General features: G+C 39.5%; 1 protein-coding gene across 23 annotated transcripts in view; it reads right to left on the bottom strand.

Moving 5' to 3' along the window:
* The window catches only part of DLG2 (discs large MAGUK scaffold protein 2), a 1,055,145-nt gene that overhangs the window by 645,344 nt on the left and 387,940 nt on the right, over window positions 1–21,861 (bottom strand). The window contains exon 1 of one of the 23 annotated variants that reach the window (XM_021298799.2): window positions 20,287–21,250. The exons of 20 other annotated variants lie outside the window; for them this stretch is intronic. In XM_021298799.2, coding sequence (XP_021154474.1) covers window positions 20,287–20,388 — 102 coding nt within the window. In that variant the 5' untranslated portion in view covers window positions 20,389–21,250. Of the gene's footprint in view, window positions 1–20,286; window positions 21,251–21,861 lie in introns of those variants that run through there. 2 more of the 23 variants (XM_065049776.1, XM_021298802.2) reach the window with 2 other exon arrangements.

Raw genomic sequence — 21,861 nt, 5'->3', positions numbered from 1 at the left:
TTTGCTGTCATCGTCCTTCACCTTCCTGGAGAATTTCAGTCTTGGTGAGGTTGGCTTTGAAGCATTTTGCTCTGCTCCTCTCTGTATTTTCTCTGTTCCTTTTTAACTCCTACTGATCATGCTCAGCAATCCCTTAGTTCTGACAGCACTTGCAAGAGGTCTCCTTTAGATTATGTCTGGTTTCAGCTAGCTAGTAATAACCAAAGAATTCTGATGTCACCACTCATGACCCTCATGTCTTATTGACATGACCACAGAGGCATTCGCTGGTTATCTCAGAGAGGACTAAACTAAAAAAGGTTGAGACTTTTTTCAAATATATCCTACCTGATTTTAAAGTTTAATTTCACTCCTGTCTTTCTAACAAAATATAGCGAATGTTGCTACAAACAAAAGAAAAGTAATTATGATGAAATACATTTGGGGAGGATAACTATGCTGCATTTTCGAGTGCCTTCAGAGGCATAAGTGTATATTTTAGCTTTTGTGCTATATCCAAATAAATAAAATATAGTAATTCAGAAATGCGTTGGCAGGAAATCTTGATGCTGTTTCATTTTATGAGAATACAAAGTATTAGGCATTGACCTCATGATTCACAGGAAACAAATGTATATTTAAAGAACAGAAATAGTTGCTCTACCTCAGTAGGTCCCATTTTGCTATATTTAGAGAGCCACTGTTTAAAGACATTCCCAAATTTAATTGTTCTAACATTTAATCCCTCCAGTTACAACAGAATAGAATTTGTATTAAGGTTCTTTCTCAATATTTCTCAGTTCTCTTCAGATTAATTCTTAATGAGTTAATTCTTATAGCTGCTTTATATACTCACAGCTCTTAAATACAATGAACTCTTACTTCTTCTGTCTTAGGTTTATATCTTTGGATTTTAGAAGCCTGTAAATCTTCATATTATTCTGTGAGTCTGCCCAGATTAAATTTATACATACATTATGCTTATGTTATGTATATATAATGTTATCTCTTTTGACTTTATTCAACAGCTCAGCAAGAATATGGTCATTTTCAGCAGATGCATGTATGTGTATTTATTTGTACAGGAAACCTAAGTTCTTCCTCTAAAGTATTAATCCTCTTTCTGAGCAACTACCTTGAAGAATTACGTCACTGAAAATAGAGTTACAGGGCAATCATAAGAAAAAATAATTAAATAAAAGAAGTTGTAGTTTGGAAAAGTACTTTACATAACACTTGTAAAGCTCACTACCACAAACATGACATTTGCTGAATCTCATGACAGTAATAAAAATGAATAGTAGCCTTTAATGTCTTCACCATCTAGACACATTTCACAAGAGTATAATATATGGGGTTTCTTTCACAAAACTTTCCCTTATTCACTCTCCCTGCACAAAATAGCTCAGATTTCTTACAGCTGTCAGTCTCTCCCCATATTAGCACTAAACACCTTCCTTACCCTGATCATCAGTTCCCTTGCTCTGCTAAGACTGCCATTTATGAAAGACACTTTCTCATGGTTGATGTGTACATTTTGAAAAGAATTGAACATGGGTGATGGGGGGGATGAATATGAAGAGACTGGGAACACCTGCTGGAAACACTGTTCCTTCGGGTGATATGAGAGGACTGGAGAAAACTCTGCTACGTCACCAGACCACTGCATCCACCATAATCCTTGACAGATGGGCAAATGATGCTGAACCCTTTTAAAAAAACTTTATGAGTGAAATTAGCTCTGCAGCATTAAGTGCTAGTATCAAAGTGTGTAATCAAATGTCCAATACTACTGAGCTCACCAGAAAAAAAAACGAATGTCAATTTCATCTTACAGGGTCTTGAGATTAATGGTTGCAGGGTGTCTGTCACAATCATAGTAAAGTTTGAAAAATTATAGATCAGATTTATGACAAGATATGGATTGTTCAGGCATTATTCTTTAGTGTGAATACTTATCAGACTGGACAGAAATTAAAAATCTCCTCTACATTACAACACTTGGCTAGAGAAACAGCAAAAATAAATCACTTTTAAATATGAGATTTCTGGTCTGATTAGCATCTTCCTGATCAGCAAGTCCTAAATCACTCTGACCGTGATAGTGAATAATCCTATTTTACACAAATATACACTCACATCCACTGCACATGGGAGACAGAGCTAAGGTTGCCATGGGAACTTTACCTCCAGACTTTTTGGTTTTGTATAATTAAAATAACACAAGTCTAACATTTCAATAATTTAGTTTTACCTTATAATTAATTGTGTTCATGTATTCTCTAGGCAGGAACTCATTTTATACGACAGGTACAGCCCAATGCAATAACTTCATTCAACATTTCCAAAACTTGGTTTTCTGAGGAGGGGATATTTTAAACGGAAGTCACTGTGCAGGTATGACTACGGTACAGTATAGAAATAGCTGTGTCAGTGATAAACCAGGTGGTTCAGCTGCTAAGGTAACCTCCACGGCAGCAATGAACTCAGCACAAGCTGTGTGATTGCACTGTAATGTGTGCCAGCTTTTGGCACGGATTGATGCTGAGGGAAGGGAAGAAGGAGAACAATTCTGAGACCTGATACCTCCACTCCATCAGCAGCCCTTGCCCCACACGCATTTAAGCCACCACAAGGAGCACCAGCAAGTCCAACCCTGCTTGCCATGGTTGCCCTCCACTCATTCTTTTCGGTTCATCCCTCTTCTTCTATGCTCTTTAAGGCCAAGTCCTAGCTTCGCCTAGATGTTCAGAAAACCTGAGGTAGCTCTGAATGTAGGAATACACTCAGGCTCCTCAGTCTAAACTTAGGGTCTGGGTTTTCAGAAGAGGTGACCTACAAACCTCATTGATGTTAATGACTGAAAGTAAGCAGGAAATAGCCTTCCTCAATGAGTCTTCCCTCCAGATGAGGGCTTTTGCATCTTAAAGAAGCTGTATGAAGATACCAGAGAAAAACTAATGGTCAATGGAGTCATCTGTCTTTTCAGTAAAGGGAAACTCAATCTTTTGTGCTATCAATCTCTAGAGCAAAAAATACTATTAAAAAAGCAACACCCTTTCCTCCATGTTTAAACATCTTGCTTCCTCTAGAGACTTGGACCTTGTGATAGGTTGTACGTAAAACAGAGGATACTCACACTGTGCAAGGATTATTGATCTAATTGCAGCAACAGAGCTGCAACTGACCCCAAGAACATTAGCTTTATATCCTGCAGTTGATACACATGTACAGATGCTGCTGTCAGTGCTGCAGATGTGGAAAATGGGCTTTCTGAAGAACCAGCTGATATATTTAAGCGGAAAGGAACTGAGAAAAACGAAGTCTTTGGCACTGTGATGAAATGAGACCGTGCCATATAGATCTATATGGAGGAAGGAGTTTAGTTAAAATATTCAGTATAAGTCTCCTCCCTAAAGGAATAGCACTTAATACATGTTAAAATATAATTGTATAATTGGAACTCAAGTGTTTGGGTTATGTAAAAGGTGCTGTAGGCGTATCAGCTCAGACAGAGGTAATTAGATCTTGTATATTAACATTTTTCCCTTAAAGGGATAATCAGCAATATTTTTAGTAGTGGAGATGGTTAAGCCTAGAAATTTTGGGAAAAATATATGTTGTTTGGACCTCCTCATTTAGCTCGGTGTTTTCTTCATTCCTACCTCTGCCATGACTGGACGGTAAGAATATTTTTGCAGTAGATTGCCTGCTTAATGCAACCCCAGATGGGTGCCCACACAATGGCCACAATGCTACAGCTTTTGGTGAAATCAGCATAAAACTGAATCGCCTGCAAGCATCAATTATGGTGCTGAAAATAGGACTAGATAGTAGCATTAAAGAATACAATACTTGGCATGTATAGATAGTAACAGGTCATACACTGAAGCCACAAAAATGTCTGTGTCAGGGCCAGGAATAGAAGCAATCAGAGATTTAATCCCTCCTTGAGGCAAGGGTTAACATTGTATACAGAGAAGAGTAAACAGCCACACATCACTGCTTAGCTCAGTCCATTTGAAGGGTACAATAGAAACAAATACGAGGCTGTAAGTCAAATGACAGTCAATGGCTCTACAGCTTTTGAGTATCCAATTGAAGCCCTTGAAAAATCAAGTGGAGGTATGGGAGGATGGGTTACCATTCCATCATAGGGTAAAGGTAGGAGAATGTCACTGACTTCTTGGATTTTCAGATTAAAATGCTTCCTAGAGAAAAAGACCCATTTATTTTTAAAATGGTAAACTGCATCTCTAGAAAGTGGAACAGCAGAGCACAAATTAAAGCTGTTGTCATTTTTTTTAGACTTTTTTTAAAAATTATTTTTTAAGATAAAAGATGTACAGCTCCTCAAGCCAGGAAAACAAAACAAAGCCAAACAAAACACCCACATATAAGATCTACACCAGGTATTTTCTGATTTTGTTACTTTTTTCCATGCTTATCTTTTAAAATACAAGAAAAACACCTCATGGAGGAAATTCCAGGAGAAAAACCCAGACCTTAAACTCATTATTGAGAACTTTGTACCAAACTTTTGGAGTCCAACAAAAATCCCAACTGAAATCAAGAGAAGATTAATCCAAATGAGAAGTATTTGCCCAATTTCATATTTCTCCATCAATGAATTGCCCATTGAAGACTTCCTTATCTTTACTCATGTGAGGCTTTCTGAGGATTTTGAGAAAAGTAAAGGTATCTTGTTTCCAGGTAAGTCAAAGCCTTTCTTAGTAAGTGAAGGGAAAAAAACTACTTTTTGGCTTTGTTCCTAAAGTCTCAAAAGATCAGGACCTATGGATTGAAAGAGCTCAGTGGCCTAAACAGAGCTTTCTTTTTCAGTGTTCACCTGCCCTGACATGAGAAGCAAGAAGAAGCAAGGAATGGTCACTGAGATCTGTAGGACAAGCTTTCCTGTCTTCCCTTATAGTGACCTACACTATATATGTGACAAAGAGATACACAACCATTTTCCAGGTGCATTCCCAGCACAAATATCAAGCAGCTCAACTGAATTTTACCCTAAAGCTAGTGACTGGAAGTTCTCAACAAAGGACTTTTTAAAAGGCAGAAATTCATATACAAAAATAGAACAAAAATTAAAGAGCTCCTTAAAAAAATCAGAGGCTTGTTCAGTTGCCAGTTTTTCAAGGTGCATTTGCTATAAAATGTGTTTTCTGTTGTGAGCTTGCACCTGAAACTGGTCATTGCACACTGCGGTTGAGCACAATGGTGCATTTGGGAATGGGGAATAGCAACGAGTCAACGTGTCTTAGGGCTCAAGCAGCAGCTCAGCGTCAAGCTGCTAAATGCTTGTTTGTAGCAACTCTGCAGGTAAGGCCAATAGGTTACCTAGAGCCAAAGAAGCAATGAAAACAGCTGTAGATGACAGCAAACACAGACAGAAGTCCACCACCACCTAGGGACTGGTCATTTCCAATCACAAAGCTGCCAAGTCCTCAGTTGTCTTTGCTCATGTTTATAGTGTTTAATGGTACATATGATAAATGCCTACAAGTTCTTTCTGGTTTGGGAATGCCATTGTAACTTTAAACATTATATCAGCATGTGTCAGACATAGAATTGTTTTGCTTTGCACACTGTAGGCTCAAGAATATTATTATAAAGGTGAGAAATTAAGTTAATTCTCAAAGCTTCATGCACAGAAAATGTAATTTGCAGAAATACAAGTACAAAAACTATTCAGGTCTTTCTGGTTTTCAGCACCTTTTCTTTTTGTCCTGCTACAGCTTCATTATTTTCTTATTCTTTGCAGCACACACTAGTCTTTTTGGATGAAAACAAACCCTTCCATATTAGACACACCAGGAAAATGAATTTTGGCTTGCAGTTGGTGAATGAAGATTATTACAACTTTTATTCACATGCAGAAAATAACAATATAATATCTAAGGAATACCAATGAAATGCAGTGTTTATTCTATTTTATCGGTTTTGTATGCACTGACTTGTACTAAAAAAGTCATCTAATGCATGACTACGTTAGTCTTCTTTGGAAAATTTTGTGCCAAAACTTGTTGGCCCTAAGTCCAACTAAAATCCAACAGATACCAAACCACATGTAGTGTTGCAGTTTATGCGCATTTGATGCTCTGTGGAGCTTTTGTTAAGATAATGCAAGAAAGAAAAAGCAAGAGAAGCCAGTCTTCTGCGGCCTTTCACCCTTTAATATGGCAGCAGAATTTTCAGACCAAAGAGTCATATTACCTTAGATACCAACCCTGACTGAGATCTGAAAAAAATTTGCACGTAAGCATCTCAATAAAAAGCCTTAACCCTAATTTCTGAATCTAAACTACACCGAAGGATAGAAATTTCAAGTGCAGTACCTTGGTCTTTACATCAGTCATTTATGTGATTTAGTCAAATCTGGAATTACTAACATGAAGGTATTTCACTATGATATGTTTTATCAGTCTGACTTTGGTCTCTGCATCAACTTCTCACTGTCTAACTAGGTGAATAAATTACGTAGGAAATTCAATCAGAATCTACTCTCTTTCCCTTTCTTGGCTTATTTTAATTTTAGTTGCTCCTAATTCAAGGAGTTAAAACCTTCTTAAGAAATAAATGCTTTAAATACATTGTCAGGATTTATCTTATTAGAATTTTTGACAAAAAATCATTTTATTTTGTACTGCACTATTCAAAGTCTTGTTTGACTTCTCACTCTTGCATAAGAAATTTTAGGGACTTCTATATAAGGCAAATAGACCTCTGTATCACAAACATTTTTGACACTTTCGAATGAATCTTTACAGCCTGAAACAGACATTGCAATTCTTCCACCCACCATCTCATCCAAGGCCTACAGCCACCAAATTTCCAGAATTTAAGAGAGGGAGTCTTGCTAATGTACCAGGTAAGTATAGAGTTGAGTGACTTGTTTGTGCATATGCACATCTGTGTGAGAGGCTACGGACACATTTCTCTATTCCTGTCTGTCATTTGTTTTAGAAATGCCCCATTAACTTCATTTTCCTTCTCAACCACATCCACTGACCTGGGGTCTAACAGTGAATTTTAAGTGAGAGCTAGAAACAGCAAAGCAAGCACATATGCATATTTGAGAAGTAAATCAAAACAAAGTAGGAGGTAAGACATAAGGGCTGAATAAAGGAAGCTCTGGAGGAAGAGATGAACCGATGGTCATCAGACCCTTGGAAGTTGCTTAATTGCCATCAAAAGCCAAGAGGGCTGGTACGTAAGTCTCTCAAGGATCTCAAACTCAGAGGCTCACAAAATCGACCTAGACGTTTTTACTAACAGAGGAACTGAAGCACAAAAGATTAAATCCTAGTCCCTGTGACAGCAAGCCCCTACAATCCTAGCAAGCCCCTGGCAATACTCACAGTTTTATCAAAAGGGATTAGATCGACTCTCTCCACATCTTTTTGTGGATCAATGGAAGAACAGGGATTAATGCTCAGAACATTTAACCTCTTTTGCCTTGTTTTAAACCCTGGATTATGCTTCCAAATTTTCCTTCTGTTTTAGCTGAAGAGATATTCCACCTGGCACTGTTTAAAACCCAAACCATTTCTTCTGCAAAGTGAAGTGTACGGCTGCATGCTAAATCAACTCTCATTTCTCCTGCATTCAGTGGAATTTGGATTAGGTGATTTATAGAGGTCCTTTCCAATCAAAATTTCTGTGATTCTGTGATTACTTCGTACACATTCTTATCATGTGAGATGACCCTTTCTTATCTAGGTTCCTTTCTTTTATGAAGAAACTGAAAACAGAAGAAATATCATCAGACTACAGAACAACTAATCCTTATTTAATAACAGAAACTTTATTAACTAATGGAGCCCTACGCCGTCCCCACTGGTGAATACAAATAGTCAAGAAGTAGCTGGTGTTTGCACACAGAATGTGGATTAGTTTGAGAGCAGCTCTGTCTCTCTGGCTCAGCATACCGAACACTTTTATTCCAGTTATACTGGAAAGTAATAGTCCCTAATGCTCTGTGAAAAGGTGCTACAATCCAGCACCAGTAAGAGACTTATACATCAGATCCATAAGGATTAGGCAATAGCAGACAGCAAATTAAACCTCTGATTTAGGAAACCAGCTCCAGCAAAAGAAGTAATAGCCTGAGGTTCAGCTCCCGGATCTATGAGGGAGATGATGGTCCTCGGTCCCTACAGCTGTACCCGGCCTGAGGAAACAAGCGTGAAGCTCAGCAGCTCTACAACAATAACACTTTTAATACAAAAGCTCCTTCTTCATAACCTGATCTTGCAGGAGGTGCAACAGGTTCATCTGTAATACATCTATATAAACAAAATTAGACACTCAAGTGCATTTTCTAGGTCGTCTTCTTATCCCTCCTCTGCTCTCCCCCTCCTCCCCAGAGTTTTCTTAATTGTGCTGGGTAGGAACACGTTTCAAAATGTATCACCAAATTTTGCCTTATGAAAACATATTGTCCTGGTTATTTTATATCCCAAACTACTTTGCATGTAATATTAGTCCTCAGTTAACTTCACCACTGTAAAAATGTTTTCTTATGCAGTCAAGTGTTTAGTTCCTACCCCACTGATTTATTGTCTTATTTAAGCCAAAGACCAGAGATCCAAGTGCAAACACTAACACAGGCAGGGGAATGTAGTGAGTAGGAAAGTTAAAAATTTTATTTATTTTATAGGTGCAAAACACTGTTACTAACAGTACTGAAAAGACGTTCAGTCACAGCTTTGCAGATTGATGTGTCCTGGATTTGATGGGACTCTATGGTGCTTTGCTTAATTCATTGTAAACTGCAGAATCTGGAGTTTAATGTGTAGTTTAGGTGAGCCATAAGGCCATCTGAACTGGGCTGAATGTCCCTCCTAGGATCAGCCTAACCAGAATTTCTGGACAGCCACAAAATCTGTGTGATGCAGTTACTGATTTGCCTCTTTGCAACAGGCTTATGTCCCTCTGCTTGTCTGCATCATGCCTCATATCATCCCATGACTTTTTTTAAACAATATCTTTACAAAATAAAAACTCAAATAACCAGAGCTCTGGAAAATGCTTCTCCCCTACAGCAAGTCTATATAATAAATCAGGTGATAGTAAGACCACTTGAATGGGTGGAGATAAGAGCCTGACAGCACTTTCTTTTCAAACCCTCTTTTTTCCAGGGACTTGAAATTCAACCATAACAATTTGCTACAGGCAAAAATTGGGATGTGAAAGCTGAGACCTGGAGGAAAAACTTTAAAAAAAGAAGATGAACTGTAGTATTTCAAGTTATGCCTGAAATAAATACAGTGGGGAGAGGGCTGGACAGCCAAAAATGAGGAGGAGATGCTTTGATTTTCATTAATGCTATTCCTTTTTCACTTATATCCTCCCCTATCTTAGCCTCACCATGGCTGTATATTGGTTCTTAAAACCAATAGTACATTGCACTTACACTGTTCATTTCCTTTCAGTGCTGTGTACCTGCAATAATTATTATTTCTCAAAACTCCTCTGAGGCAGGCATTACCAACTTAATTTTCTAGAAAGAGACGCAAGGCACAATTTGCCCCAGGCCACAACACAACTTCTACATGAATGCCAGGAATAGAACTAAGGAGTTCCTCTTCCCTGTACTAAATCGAGGCCACAGACCCCTCCCTGCCATTGACTGTTTTCTCAACGTTTTATGGAGGTGATTATACTGTTAGGGAACTATGTTTACTACAGACTAGGATATCCCTGGTATATATGAGAATTTCAAGGCATCTCACTGCCAGCTGACAATGCGTCTCAGGAATAGTCTAAGTGCCAGGACTAACATACTTTCACGACATACTTTAACAGGTGGTGGTTTTAAGCTATATGCCAGTCTTCCAAGGTGGCAGACAAGCGTGCATTGCTAATATAAATGCCTTTATAGATAGGCAATCTAGTTTCTTAGCATGATCGTTGGTTCCAAGGCCAACTGACTGAGAGAGGCTCATGTCGATGTTGCTACTAACGTGGCATTTTTATTAAATGAAACTGAGGAGATGTGTGGCAGGCTTTCAAATATGATGTAAAGGCAAGGGGCAGAGGTGGGAGGTGTGCAAGTAATCTTCCCTGATGCAGTCTGATCCATGTTCCCTCTTGGAAAGAGTCCCTGAAATGAAAAATCCTTCAAGCCAAGCCCACGAATTGTCTTAAAAGAGCTTGGGAGCACCCCAAAATACAGCCAAGTAACAAAACTAACAATTTTGCAGTATGGAAAATCAGGAGTCAAATACTTGAGTATGCTCACTAGCCCTCTTTTATTTATATAGCATAAAAATTTTGCAGCTGGCCCAAGGTCTGTAGCTACAGGTCTCTTTCCATAGGGGATAAGCTCACTTCTTGCAAAGAAAGGGATGTTATATGTGTCTACATTGTCTTCTGGAGGCAGCTTTATATTGACACAGGCTTTGTACTGTACTTGCCACAGCTATAGGGCCTCCAGGTGATTCATTGTATGGACTTTAGTGCTGACACCAGGTTACATCTTTCTGAAAATTCTTATTTGGCATATTTGATCTTAATTACACTGAACAGCTGTGAGCATCTCCTAAAGGAAATCTCCCCAAAATGATGTATCAGGATTCTCAGAATCAAGGTTTGTGAAATGTCAGTTTGAGTGAAAACTGAGAAACAAAAATTTTCAGTCTCACAGAAAGCCTGATTTCTGTCCACATACAACTTCATGGGGATCATTTGAGTAGCTAACACGTGCAATTACTCATTGAAGCGGGGTGAAGAGAGCCATTTTTACCTTACAGATTCATAATGATAATACACTCAATAGTCAAGTGACTCAAAAGAATAGCCCAAGTTGCCTTAATACTTCTTTAGGTTATTCTATGCCATATCTCCTGGGATTACGGATCACTAACTTCTACACTAAGTAGAGGAATTCCCATTAGTAATTTTTATTCCCATTCAGGTTTTCATTGCATTCAATGTGACCCTGAAGTAAACTCTCTTGAAAAATTCTGTCCCTAATGACTATTAATATTTCATCAAATGTTTAAATCTGAAGGAAATATAATTGAAAAAGTAAAAGTAATAAATATCCACATTTTAATAATGAGAATATTTCTGACAGCTACACTGGAAACATAACAGCTACTTTTCAAAGATCAGGAGAACAGTTCAGTGACAGTTTTCAGTTTTATTGCTATTATCACTTAAATATATTTATATAACACTTCTTCATCACCATTCTCTTCTATGACATCCTTTGCAGTTAAGATGAATGTCTATATATAGCCTTCTCTTAGTCAGTAATTAGTTTGTAAAATCAAGCAGCTCATGTAACTGCATCAAGCCATTCCAGTATTTATATATTTCTATTTGAAAGTACCTCATTTTACGTAATTATTATGTATAATTTAAATCAAAAGTATATTTAAAAAATTGAGTGTCTGAGCAAACCCTGAACTTCTCCTTCAAAATAATCAGTAACCCTAGTTACGTGCTATCTGCCCTGCTTTTTTCACAGGTGCACTTTATCGTCATGTTTCCAATCCAGCGCTTGTAAACCATGACAACTGATTCTTCTTTATTACCAGATTAAAAAAGAAACCCAATTCCCACCATGGCTATAAAACACAATTCAGAGCATCATTTAGCTTCAGGTGAATTTTAAGTAATCTAGAGTGAAGAAAATCAGACTCCACTGCTGTGCGACCAGCAAATATTCTTGTTGTCGTGACAAGAACATGCACAGCATGTACCATGGGCCACCCAGTCTGGTGTTCAGCCCCTGACAGTTGCTAGAAGCAGATATTCTGGCAAAACATGGAAAAAAGTTGATTCAAATGACATAGGAATTGAAGATGCCATCTACAACAGAAGATTATTTCAGTGTATACACTTTTCTAAAAACCTAAAACTTTATTTAAAAAGCCACTTTTAGTGCTGTTTTCTTAATTTAAACTATTTGCACGTTTGTGATGGAGTGGTTTCTCAGGGAATCTCCTACCATCCACCCATGCCCTTCACAGCATACAGGGAGCTCGTGGGCAGGACAGCGACAAAAAAATGAGACACAGCATTCTCACTGAAGCAGAAATATTTTAAACATCTGATCTTGATGCTTTTAGAAAAATGCCTGGGCATCACCCGCCCAGACGTTGGCCAGTGCCAGGGAGTGACAGCTCGCGAGTGAGCTCACTCCGAATAAGACTGAAATGGTAACACTTGTTTGCATTCCCTGACCGGTGACTCAACTCCTACATGATTGAGGGGATGGACCCATCATTTCAGAGGATTCATGATCTAACAGCTGGGGGTTTTTTTTCCATTTTCAATCTAGCCAGACCTCACCGGTGTTGCTTTCTCTTCTGCTTGCCTCCTCAGGATCCCTGCCCAGGGTGCTGCCTCCTTTTCCTACCCTCAAGCTGCTGTCTCTGCACTGTCCTTCCTTGTGCCCTTCCTCCACCTGACCCACCTGGATCTTCCTGCTGCTGCCTCCTTATCTCTCCTTAGGCTTCCACCATCCTTGGGCCTCCTGTAGTATTGATTTCTGCAGCACCCATGCTAAGTTCAAGATAACAAACTCCATACTACTTACAAAGATGCAGCCCACTCACCTCAGATACCAGAGTACTTCACCAGTGCAATGCTCCTTGGTGGCTGGAGACAAGAAAGTCTGAAGAGCAGGATCCACTTTATAAAATTTTCAATACTAGGAGAAGTTCCTGGCAGGGTCCCACAGTGTTATAACTTGATACTTTGGCCTCAGAAAAGTTCCATCTGGTGGCCTTTGAGCACAATGTATAGTTCATTTTTCCCCCACACATCAGTGAAGGGTGGGAACTGCTGGGGGGTTGTACTTGTTCTTAAGCCAAGAGTGTTAAAAGCGGAGCGGGTTAGGCAATGCCTAACAGGAAAAAAAAAAAAAAAGATATGGCCAGCTGAATTTGCCTGAGCTTACACCCCATGTATAGCTTGAATAGATGCTATGCCAAAGAAAACTCTCCCCGCCTTGAGCTCTGTACACTAATGCACAAATCCTCTGTGACACAATTGATCATACTCAGAGCTTCTTGCCAGTGGCAACCCTGCATCTCTTTGCAGCTCCTTCTATTGCTGAGCATTTTTATTTTAACACCACGGTGGCCTAACAAGAGTAACATGTGGAAGTGGGTTTCTCAGTGCCACTGTCAAATGTTATGCATAGCAAGTGGCAGTAATGTTCCAGCTGACTTACTCTGCTGATTGTCTATGAATAGGCAGTAAACCCTTTCAGAGAGTTCTGGAGCCCTATGCAATATATCAGTCTCTATAGATGGATCACAGAAATAAGAATGGCCATGAATATATTGTATTTTTACATCTATTTGGTTCTGGCCCCCAAAAAATCAAAACTAAAATATGTCAGTGGAGCCAGAGGTTAAGTTCAGATCAGCAAGGAGCAGGAGTGGATCCACGGAATTAAGAGGTGGTAAGAAGGATTCAACCACATTATACATGTTTTGTGGTTTACTTTGAAATAGTGCTAATCTGTTTTTATAAACTGAATACCCATAAGATTTTGCAAAGTACTTGGTGTGTTCCCGGAGTGCATCTTTCTGCTTAGTTTAATCAAAACGGCATCCCTTTTCTGTACTCTAAGAGTACTCCATAATGCAAAACAAAGCAGAACACATAGGTAAGGCTAGCAGATTAATTTCAAAAGCTCACAGAATCACAGAATGTCACGGATTGGAAGGGACCTCAAAAGATCACCCAGTCCAATCTCCCTGTCAGAGCAGGAACACACAGATGAGGCTACGCAGGAATGTGTCCAGGTGGGTCTGAATGTCTCCAGAGAAGAAGACTCCACAACGTCCCTGGGCAGCCTGGTCCAGTGTCCTATCACCCTCACTGAGAAGAAGTTTCTTCTCAAATTTAAATGGAACATCCTGTGTTCCAGTTTATACTCACTGCCCGTTGTCCTACCATTGGTTGTCACTGAGAAGAGCCTGGCTCCATCCTCGTGACACTCACCCTTTATATATTTATAAACATTAATGAAGTTACACCTCAGTCTCCTCCAAGCTAAAGAGACCCAGCTCCCTCAGCCTTTCTTCATAAGGGAAATGTTCCACTCCCTTCAGCATCTTTGTTGCCCTGCGCTGGACTCTCTCCAGCAGTTCCCTGTCCTTCTGGAACTGAGGGGCCCAGAACTGGACACAATATTCCAGGTGTGGTCTCACCAGGGCAGAGTAGAGGGGCAGGAGAACCTCTCTGACCTACTAACCACCCCCCTTCTAATACACCCCAGGTACCATTGGCCTTCCCGGCCACAAGGGCCCAGTGCTGGCTCATGGTCATCCTGCTGTCCCCTACACTGCTCTCTAATAAGTCGTTCCCCAACTTATACTGGAACCTGGGGTTGTTCCTGCCTAGACGCAAGACTCTACACTTGCCCTTGTTTCATTACATTTTTCCCCGCCCAACTCTCCAGCTTGTTCAGGTCTTGCTGGACGGCAGCACAGCCTTCTGGCATGTCAGCCATTCCACCCAGCTTGGTGTTACCAGCAAACTTGCTGACAGTGCACTCTATTCCCTCATCCAAGTCATTAATGAATATATTAAATAGTACTGCTCCCAGTACCGACCCTTGAGGGAGTCCACTGGATGCAGGCCTCCAACTAGACTCTGCCCCATTGACCACAACTCTCTGGCTTCTTTCCTTCAGCCAGTTCACATTCCATCTCACTACCTGATCATCCAGTCCACACTTCCTCAGTTTAGCAGAGAAGATGCTGTGAGAGACTGTGTCAAATGCTTTACTGAAGTCAAGATAGACCACACCCACTGCTTTGCCATCATCTAGTCACCTGGTTATGCCCTCATAAGAGTCTATGAGATTGGTCAAGCATGACTTCTCCTTGGTGAAGCCATGTTGACCGTCCTTAATGACCACCATATTCTTGGTATGTTTTGAAATGGCACCAAGGATAAGTCGTTCCATCACCTTCCCAGGGATGGAGGTGAGGCTGACCAGTCTATAGTTACCCAGGTCCTCCTTCTTGCCCTTTTTGAAGACTGGAGTGACATTTGCTTTCCTCCAGTCCTCAGGCACCTCTCCTGTTTCCTAAGACTTCGCAAAGATGATGGAGGGTGGCCTAGCAATGACCTCAGCCAGCTCCCTCAGCACCCAAGAGTGCATCCCATCTGGATCCATGGATTTATGGATGTCCAGATTGCTTATTTGATCCCTAGCCTAGTCCTCCTCAACCAAGTCAAACTCGTCCATTGTCCTGCCTTCCTCTGGGGCCTCAAGGGTACAGGGCTCCTTAGGACAGTCTCCAGCAGCACAGACAGAAACAAAGAAGGCATTCAGTAACTGTGCCTGAAAAGCTCATTTATAATGTGAATTAATGCTCTATCTAGTTGTATTCAGAAACCACCTCAGACTGTCACATGAAATGGAAAATCCCCCTTGAGTTCATGGAGATGCATCAAGAAGATAAAGCATGTGAGGCTTTGAGCATGATCTACTGTGTATCATATCTTGTTGGAAAAGCATTTTCCTGACATCTCAAATTACTGTTTCTTACAATAATCAGGTCTAGACTGTGACTACACAGACGCAACTCTTAATTAAGAACTAAGTAACATACCAGTGTTTACTCAAGAGACTAATAATGCTGGTACAGAAAACTAGTAGTTTTCTAGTAGTTTAATCATGATAAAAATAATAAATATGAACGTCAAGACATTCAGTTATACACCCTACTGTTTTCTAATACTAAAACCTTCCTCATTGCAACAGTTTCGTAAAACACAAAACTTTGGCAGCCTAAAAAACAAGCAGTTTTACTTTCATGCTCACCTTGAAGAGCGGAATAGGTCACTATTTGGCTATTTCAGCTAAAACAGAGGAATCATAGGAAAAAATACCAAAATCAGCTATTGTGCCAGAGGACTGGTTGTGATAAATGTGCTAGAAGGAAAGAAAGGAGGCAGGAAAGAGAAGGAAGTATATCTTATCCCCTTAAAAAGAAAGAAACAAACAAAACTTTCAATTTTTGCTAGCACAGTTATAAACATAAAGCTAAATCAAAAGGAAAGTAGGATATATCAAAATACCTGGTCAGGGTCAACAAACGTGCAAGTCAGTCATCTTTTAATGGAATTACCTCAAGAAATACTTTCAATATATCATAGAATCATAGAATGGTTTGGGTTGGAAAATAACCTAGTCCACCCCCTCTGCCATGGGTAGGGACACCTTCCACTAGACCAGGTTACTCAAAGCCCCGTCCAACCTGGCCTTGAACACTTCCAGTGATGGGACATCCACAGCTTCTCTGGGCAACCTGTTCCAGCGCCTTACCACCCTCATGGGGAAGAATTTCTTCCTTCCATCTCATCTAAATCTCCCGTCTTTCATTTTAAAGCCATTACCCCTTGTCCTGTCACTACATGTCCTTGTAAAAAGTCCCTCTCCAACTTTCTTGTAGGTCCTCTTTAGGTACTGGAAGGCTGCTGTAAGGTGTCTCTGGAGCTTTCTCTTCTCCAGGCTGAACAACCCAACTCTCTCAGCCTGTCTTCATAGCAGAGGTGCTCCAGCTCTCTGATTGTCTTTGTGGCCTCCTCTGGACTTGCTCCAACAGCTCCATGTCCCTTTTTTGGTGGGGGCCCCATCACCAGACTCATTACAGCAGGTGGTGTCTCACTAGAGTAGAGGGAGGGAATCAGCTCCCTTGACCCGCTGGCCACGCTGCTTTTGATGCAGCCCAGTATGGGGTTTGCTTTCTGGGCTACAAGCTCACATTGCTGGGTCATGTTGAGCTTCTCATTAACCGGCACCCCCAAGTCCTTCTCCTCAGGGCTGTTCTCCATCTATTCTCTGCCCAGCCTCTGTTTGTGCTTGGGGTTGCCACAACCCATGGAGGTAAAGGAGATAAGACAAAAACACTTCCATGTTAGTGTCAGAATTTTGGTTAAAATGTAATTTAAAAATTCTCACTCAATCTGAAATCCCTTCCTGGCACTCCTATCAATAATATAAGCAAAATGAACAGGATATTAAGAGTTGGGAGATAACTTTTCTGCAATACTCAACGAACTATTACAGGGCCCAATTCTGCAAAGTGAGTAAGCACATACTGACATTCAAGCGTGCATTGAAGTCTCATCATCTTCTGTGAGAATCTGATATATGCCTTAGCACTCCTCTTGGTGGAGATCTGTGAATGCAGGTCTATCTTACACACAAGCCAACCCTTCATCCACAGACACAAATCTGTCCATAGCTTTAAGACTCAGGGCACATACATTCATGTCCCAGCCCTGCAATATTATGAACAAGACAGTTCTGTAAAACCCCTCTGGCACCTGAAGGCCGTGTTTTAAAACCTGCTTATTCCCTCTCAGCTTCAGCGCTGCACCACTGTGATGAAAACACTGGTATTTCCCTACCGAAAACAGGTAGGTTGCAATAGTGGCACTTCAGGTAGACATTACCTTGCCTTTCAAATTAAACTGCTCTGAATTCTTCGCAATTTCAAGGTCAAGAATCATAAAACTGAGCATCATTGAAAGTAAAGGTCCAAGACAAGGTCAACTATCGAAGTCCAGGAAATCAAACTGAAAAGGAAAGCTTCCCGCAGGCGCAGTAAAACTCCTCCACTGCCTTTTTGGCAACATATGGTATAGTAATACATGCACACTCTCTTCCTGCCCCAACAAATTAACTCCCTGGCACCACCTGTTAGGAGTGAGCAGACTTGAAAATTATTGCATTGGGAACAGATAAAAATGGGTGTGATGGTTCTGATTTGGTGCAATTCTCTCACTCACTTCTGTGCCCATATGAAGACTGTATTTAGCACAAAATTAAAAGTAAACACTGTAAATCAAGAACGTAAGCAATATTTCATCCCTATAACTTGCACTGTCCTTTTGAAAGGAGTTAGTTAATAACCTGACCTGGTTATTTTTGTCACTTGGAGGTATTCATCTGAACTATGAATTCCTTTGTTGTCTATCTATATTTTAGCACTCTCCTTCTACTCGGAGGATCTATTTTCTCCTCTGTCACCCCAAATACAAAGTGTCATTCCTGTATAATAATCTCCTTCTTGAGTTCAAGAATCACGTGATTGTAGGAGTCATAATATTGTGAGCATGTTTAGATCTATGATTTCATGACATATAAGTAAAAGATTTTCTAAAAAGAACGATCTTGTTCAAACTTCTGTGCTTGTTAAGAGTGGATTTTCACCCATAAATCTAGAAATATAACCCTATGTGTCCAAAGCAAAAAGTTATGTATTTAGATATGAGCTGCAGAACAGAAGGAAATGAGAAAAAGATATTTGATGTGAGGTGATGCACTGTTATGTATAGAGAATATCTTGTGTTTGCTTGATGGTGGTATCAAAGGGCATTAATCTGACATGTGCTGAACCAACCCAAGATAACTCAGTTCAGTTGTGCTCTTTCTCATCTTTCTGAAAATGATCACTATCCTACACATCCACTTTTCATTTGAGAAGTAGCTCATACACCACCACAGGAAGATAAAACATTGACTGTGACCAACTTAATGAGCCTGAAGCACTGGAGAGGAATAAAAAAAGTTTGAAATTTATGATTTTTATTCTCCTGCTTCTTCCTAACAGGATCTGAAAATCATGAAAGAACTTAAGTGCATCAAAGAATACCCTTTGAAAATCACTTACAGGCAGGAATACAAATTGAATACTAGTCCCTAGGCCACTGGCCTACCTTTGTAGAAGAGTGGCTTGCATTAATTTCCCCTGACTGACAATTCACCTTTATTAACTAGAATTTGACACTTGAAAACAAGACGTTATAAGTTCTTAAAGTTAAAATTAAAAAAAAAAATACTGATTGTTCCTATGAAAAAAATGCAAATTAAAGAAGCTTTTAAACTGTTAAACTCTTGATGCTATTTATAACACTAGTGGCATCATGACACAGCAATTAAATTATAACCCTTTCGCTAATAGAACATATTTTTGCTTGTTTAAAATGGAAGTGAAGAAGCAAGAAACTTTAGTCCAGAAGAGTCTCAAGTAACCAGAGATGTAGGCAGGCTGTAGTTTGAGGAAAAGGAGAAGGCAGACAAATAATAAATGTTTGACTGAAACTTAGTTTAAGTTTATTATATGAAGCAGTAGATGATCTGTCTTTAACCTCTAGCTGTTACGTTTAGGGAGCATTGGGTCATCTCTAACCTTTTCCACAAAGTTACTTAATTTTATTTAGGCTACTCTGTCACACAGGAACTTAAAAAATTATACTGTGTTCCCTAGTTTATGGACTGTACAACTAAAACTGGATTTTTGTAGCTTAGTCATTTTTGAGGATTAAAAAAGTTACACTGATGATTTCAAAATAATTACTATAACTACCATTTTTTAATATAACCGCTCATTTCCTATTCTATTTTAACACAGAGGAACAGTTTTAACATCAGCCAGTATTGAAGGATAACAAGGGAAAAGAATGGGTCAAAATGTTTTACCCCCCCTGTAAAGTCACCATGATCCAGTGATCCAAGAACCGAACTTGTTTACCCAAAGACAATAAGTTTTAAGAACATGTCACCACTTGTGAATTATTTCAGTAAAACAACAAACAGCATTAGTTATACTTTAATGTCAAGACAGGTTCTATATGGGGAAAAATACAGTCCAATCCAACACCTTTGTTAAAATATTTGGGGTGGGATTGCATTACACAGCCAGAAAAGAAACTTCTCTGGCTAACTGCGCCACCTTTTGATTTAAATTTAAAAGAGAAATTAAACAATTGTCCAGTCTCTAGAAGAAAACACTTATTTAAAGATATTCCTGTAGACTTAAAAATGTGTTCAGGAGCTTACTTTACTTATCTCTTACAGAGAAGTGCAGGGCTGTATGCTTTAGTATTGCTTTTATTGTTAAAAGCCATGTCAGCAATACAAACGGAAAAAATATATTAATTCTAGCTGGTTTGTGTTTTTGTAATAACAGTATACACATCAAAATCAATAAAGCCAAGCAAATGGCAGAGTAGTGGTTTAGTAATCTTAGCACTGTTAGCTAAGTATACAATCAACTCTTAAACAAATGCTTCATAATCCGTTAGATTTTCCTATGTAAATCTATGCTCGTACAACCCTGGGAAATAAGAAAGCTTTACTTCTCATTTTTTTTTCCTAACATTTAAAACGTATCGGCTGTAAGCTCTAATTTATAGCCAACGTATCATAATTTGCACTGAAATCTCTAGTCAGACATGAAATTAAACAGCACAGATATTCAAAGGAGTTACAGCATGCATTTAAATACATTAACCACATCCTACCTTGCATCCAAACATCAACGATAAAGTGTTGTTGGTGCATGCAACTTTGCAGTGGCAAATCATTGGTGTAAAGCAGTCAGGATTTTTAACAATAGGGCACATTCCTTTAGTGCTGCAGTAGTTGCAGCCTACTGAAGGCTAAAAACAAGTAGCTAATCCAGCACATGGAGTGGCAACATATGCTGCTCAACAGCTAGCTTTTCTCTTGCTGGTCAGAAGCAGCCTGCTTGAATCTCTACCTGTGTCCCATTCAGCCATCCCCTTCGTTGTTGATGAATCAACGATGCAGCATTGATCACGAATCTCAGGATTTCCCTTCCTCTGGGAAATTAGTTTTTACATCGGGAAAAAAAGAAAAAAAAAGGAAAAAAAAAAGAGAGAAATGGAAATGAGGGGGACTAGCAGGTGTGGCAGTATTAGCATGTAAAAGGATGTAAACGCCTACTCATAACAATCACATAAGATTGTCATGCTAGCTGAAGTGGGCTGAAATTATTCCATCGGAAGAAAAATACTGCAGCTCCTGATTTGGTAAAAAGCCAGTGAGTTGCTGCAATACATAGTCATTGTGGGGAGAGAAGAGAAAAAAAAATTACTTATCTAAGAAGCCAGAATCCTCAGCCTTTATCAATATGCATTCCAGTAAGGATTCCCTTCCCAGCGCCTCCCCGAGAAAAAGAATCAAATCAGTCGCAACTCCGGAGAAGCGATGACCTTTGCTTTCCCCAAAAAGATGAATCTCAGCATGAAACAAACTGTACTCAAAGCTGAAAATCCCAGATGCTGGGAGTTTGCAATCAGAGAAATACAAGTAACATTTATCCAATCCTGGCTTGCCACATGGGAGCTTTCTCCAGGCACAAATTTACAAATAGACAGGTTGAAGGATTGCAGGAGACACTGAATAAAGAGATGAAGTTACACGGAAAATGCACCGGCATGAAGCTTAAAAACATAACCCTCTTTAAACTCTGCTTTTGAGGCAAAGGAACTAATGACTCCAGCTAGTACTGTTATCCCATAACCTGCAAACGGCTTGCTGTATTCCAGAAATGCAATAATTAAAGAAGTTTAGGAGCATAACGCTGGTTTGGATTCAGTTACAGCTGTCGCTGTTCCTTCAGTTAAAGCAACACCAGCCAAAAATGCATAATAAAGCATTTGGGTGAGCAAACCGCTAGCTGTGCTTTTTAAGAGGATTATTTATATATGAAAGTTGGATGAATATTTCCTCCAGTTTTAGGCTTGGTCATGGCAGACACACAACTATAAAATGAAAAAGGCTACGACACAGAAAGTGAAGTGATGTCTTCAATGATTTCACAGCTGATATCAAGGTAAACCCAGCAGTTGTTTCACAGTGACTTGACCCTGTTTTTTTGCGACTCACTAAGCTCTGCCCATCAAATTAGAAACTCTTTCTAAAGAAATGAGAGCAGCTTGTCTCCCTGGCAATCGTGAGTGAGTTCTTAAGGCACAACTGAAACAATTTTCTGTAATAAAACCAAACCAGAAATTTCTTACACAATAGACTGGAGAAAATGGCAAATAGAGGTCTCTGCATGCAGCCAGGTC

This window comes from Columba livia, chromosome 1 (assembly GCF_036013475.1).
Source record: "Columba livia isolate bColLiv1 breed racing homer chromosome 1, bColLiv1.pat.W.v2, whole genome shotgun sequence".
NCBI lineage: Eukaryota > Metazoa > Chordata > Aves > Columbiformes > Columbidae > Columba > Columba livia.
The sequence above is the reverse complement of the archived record's forward strand: the minus strand, read 5'-3'. Positions and strand labels throughout refer to the sequence as shown.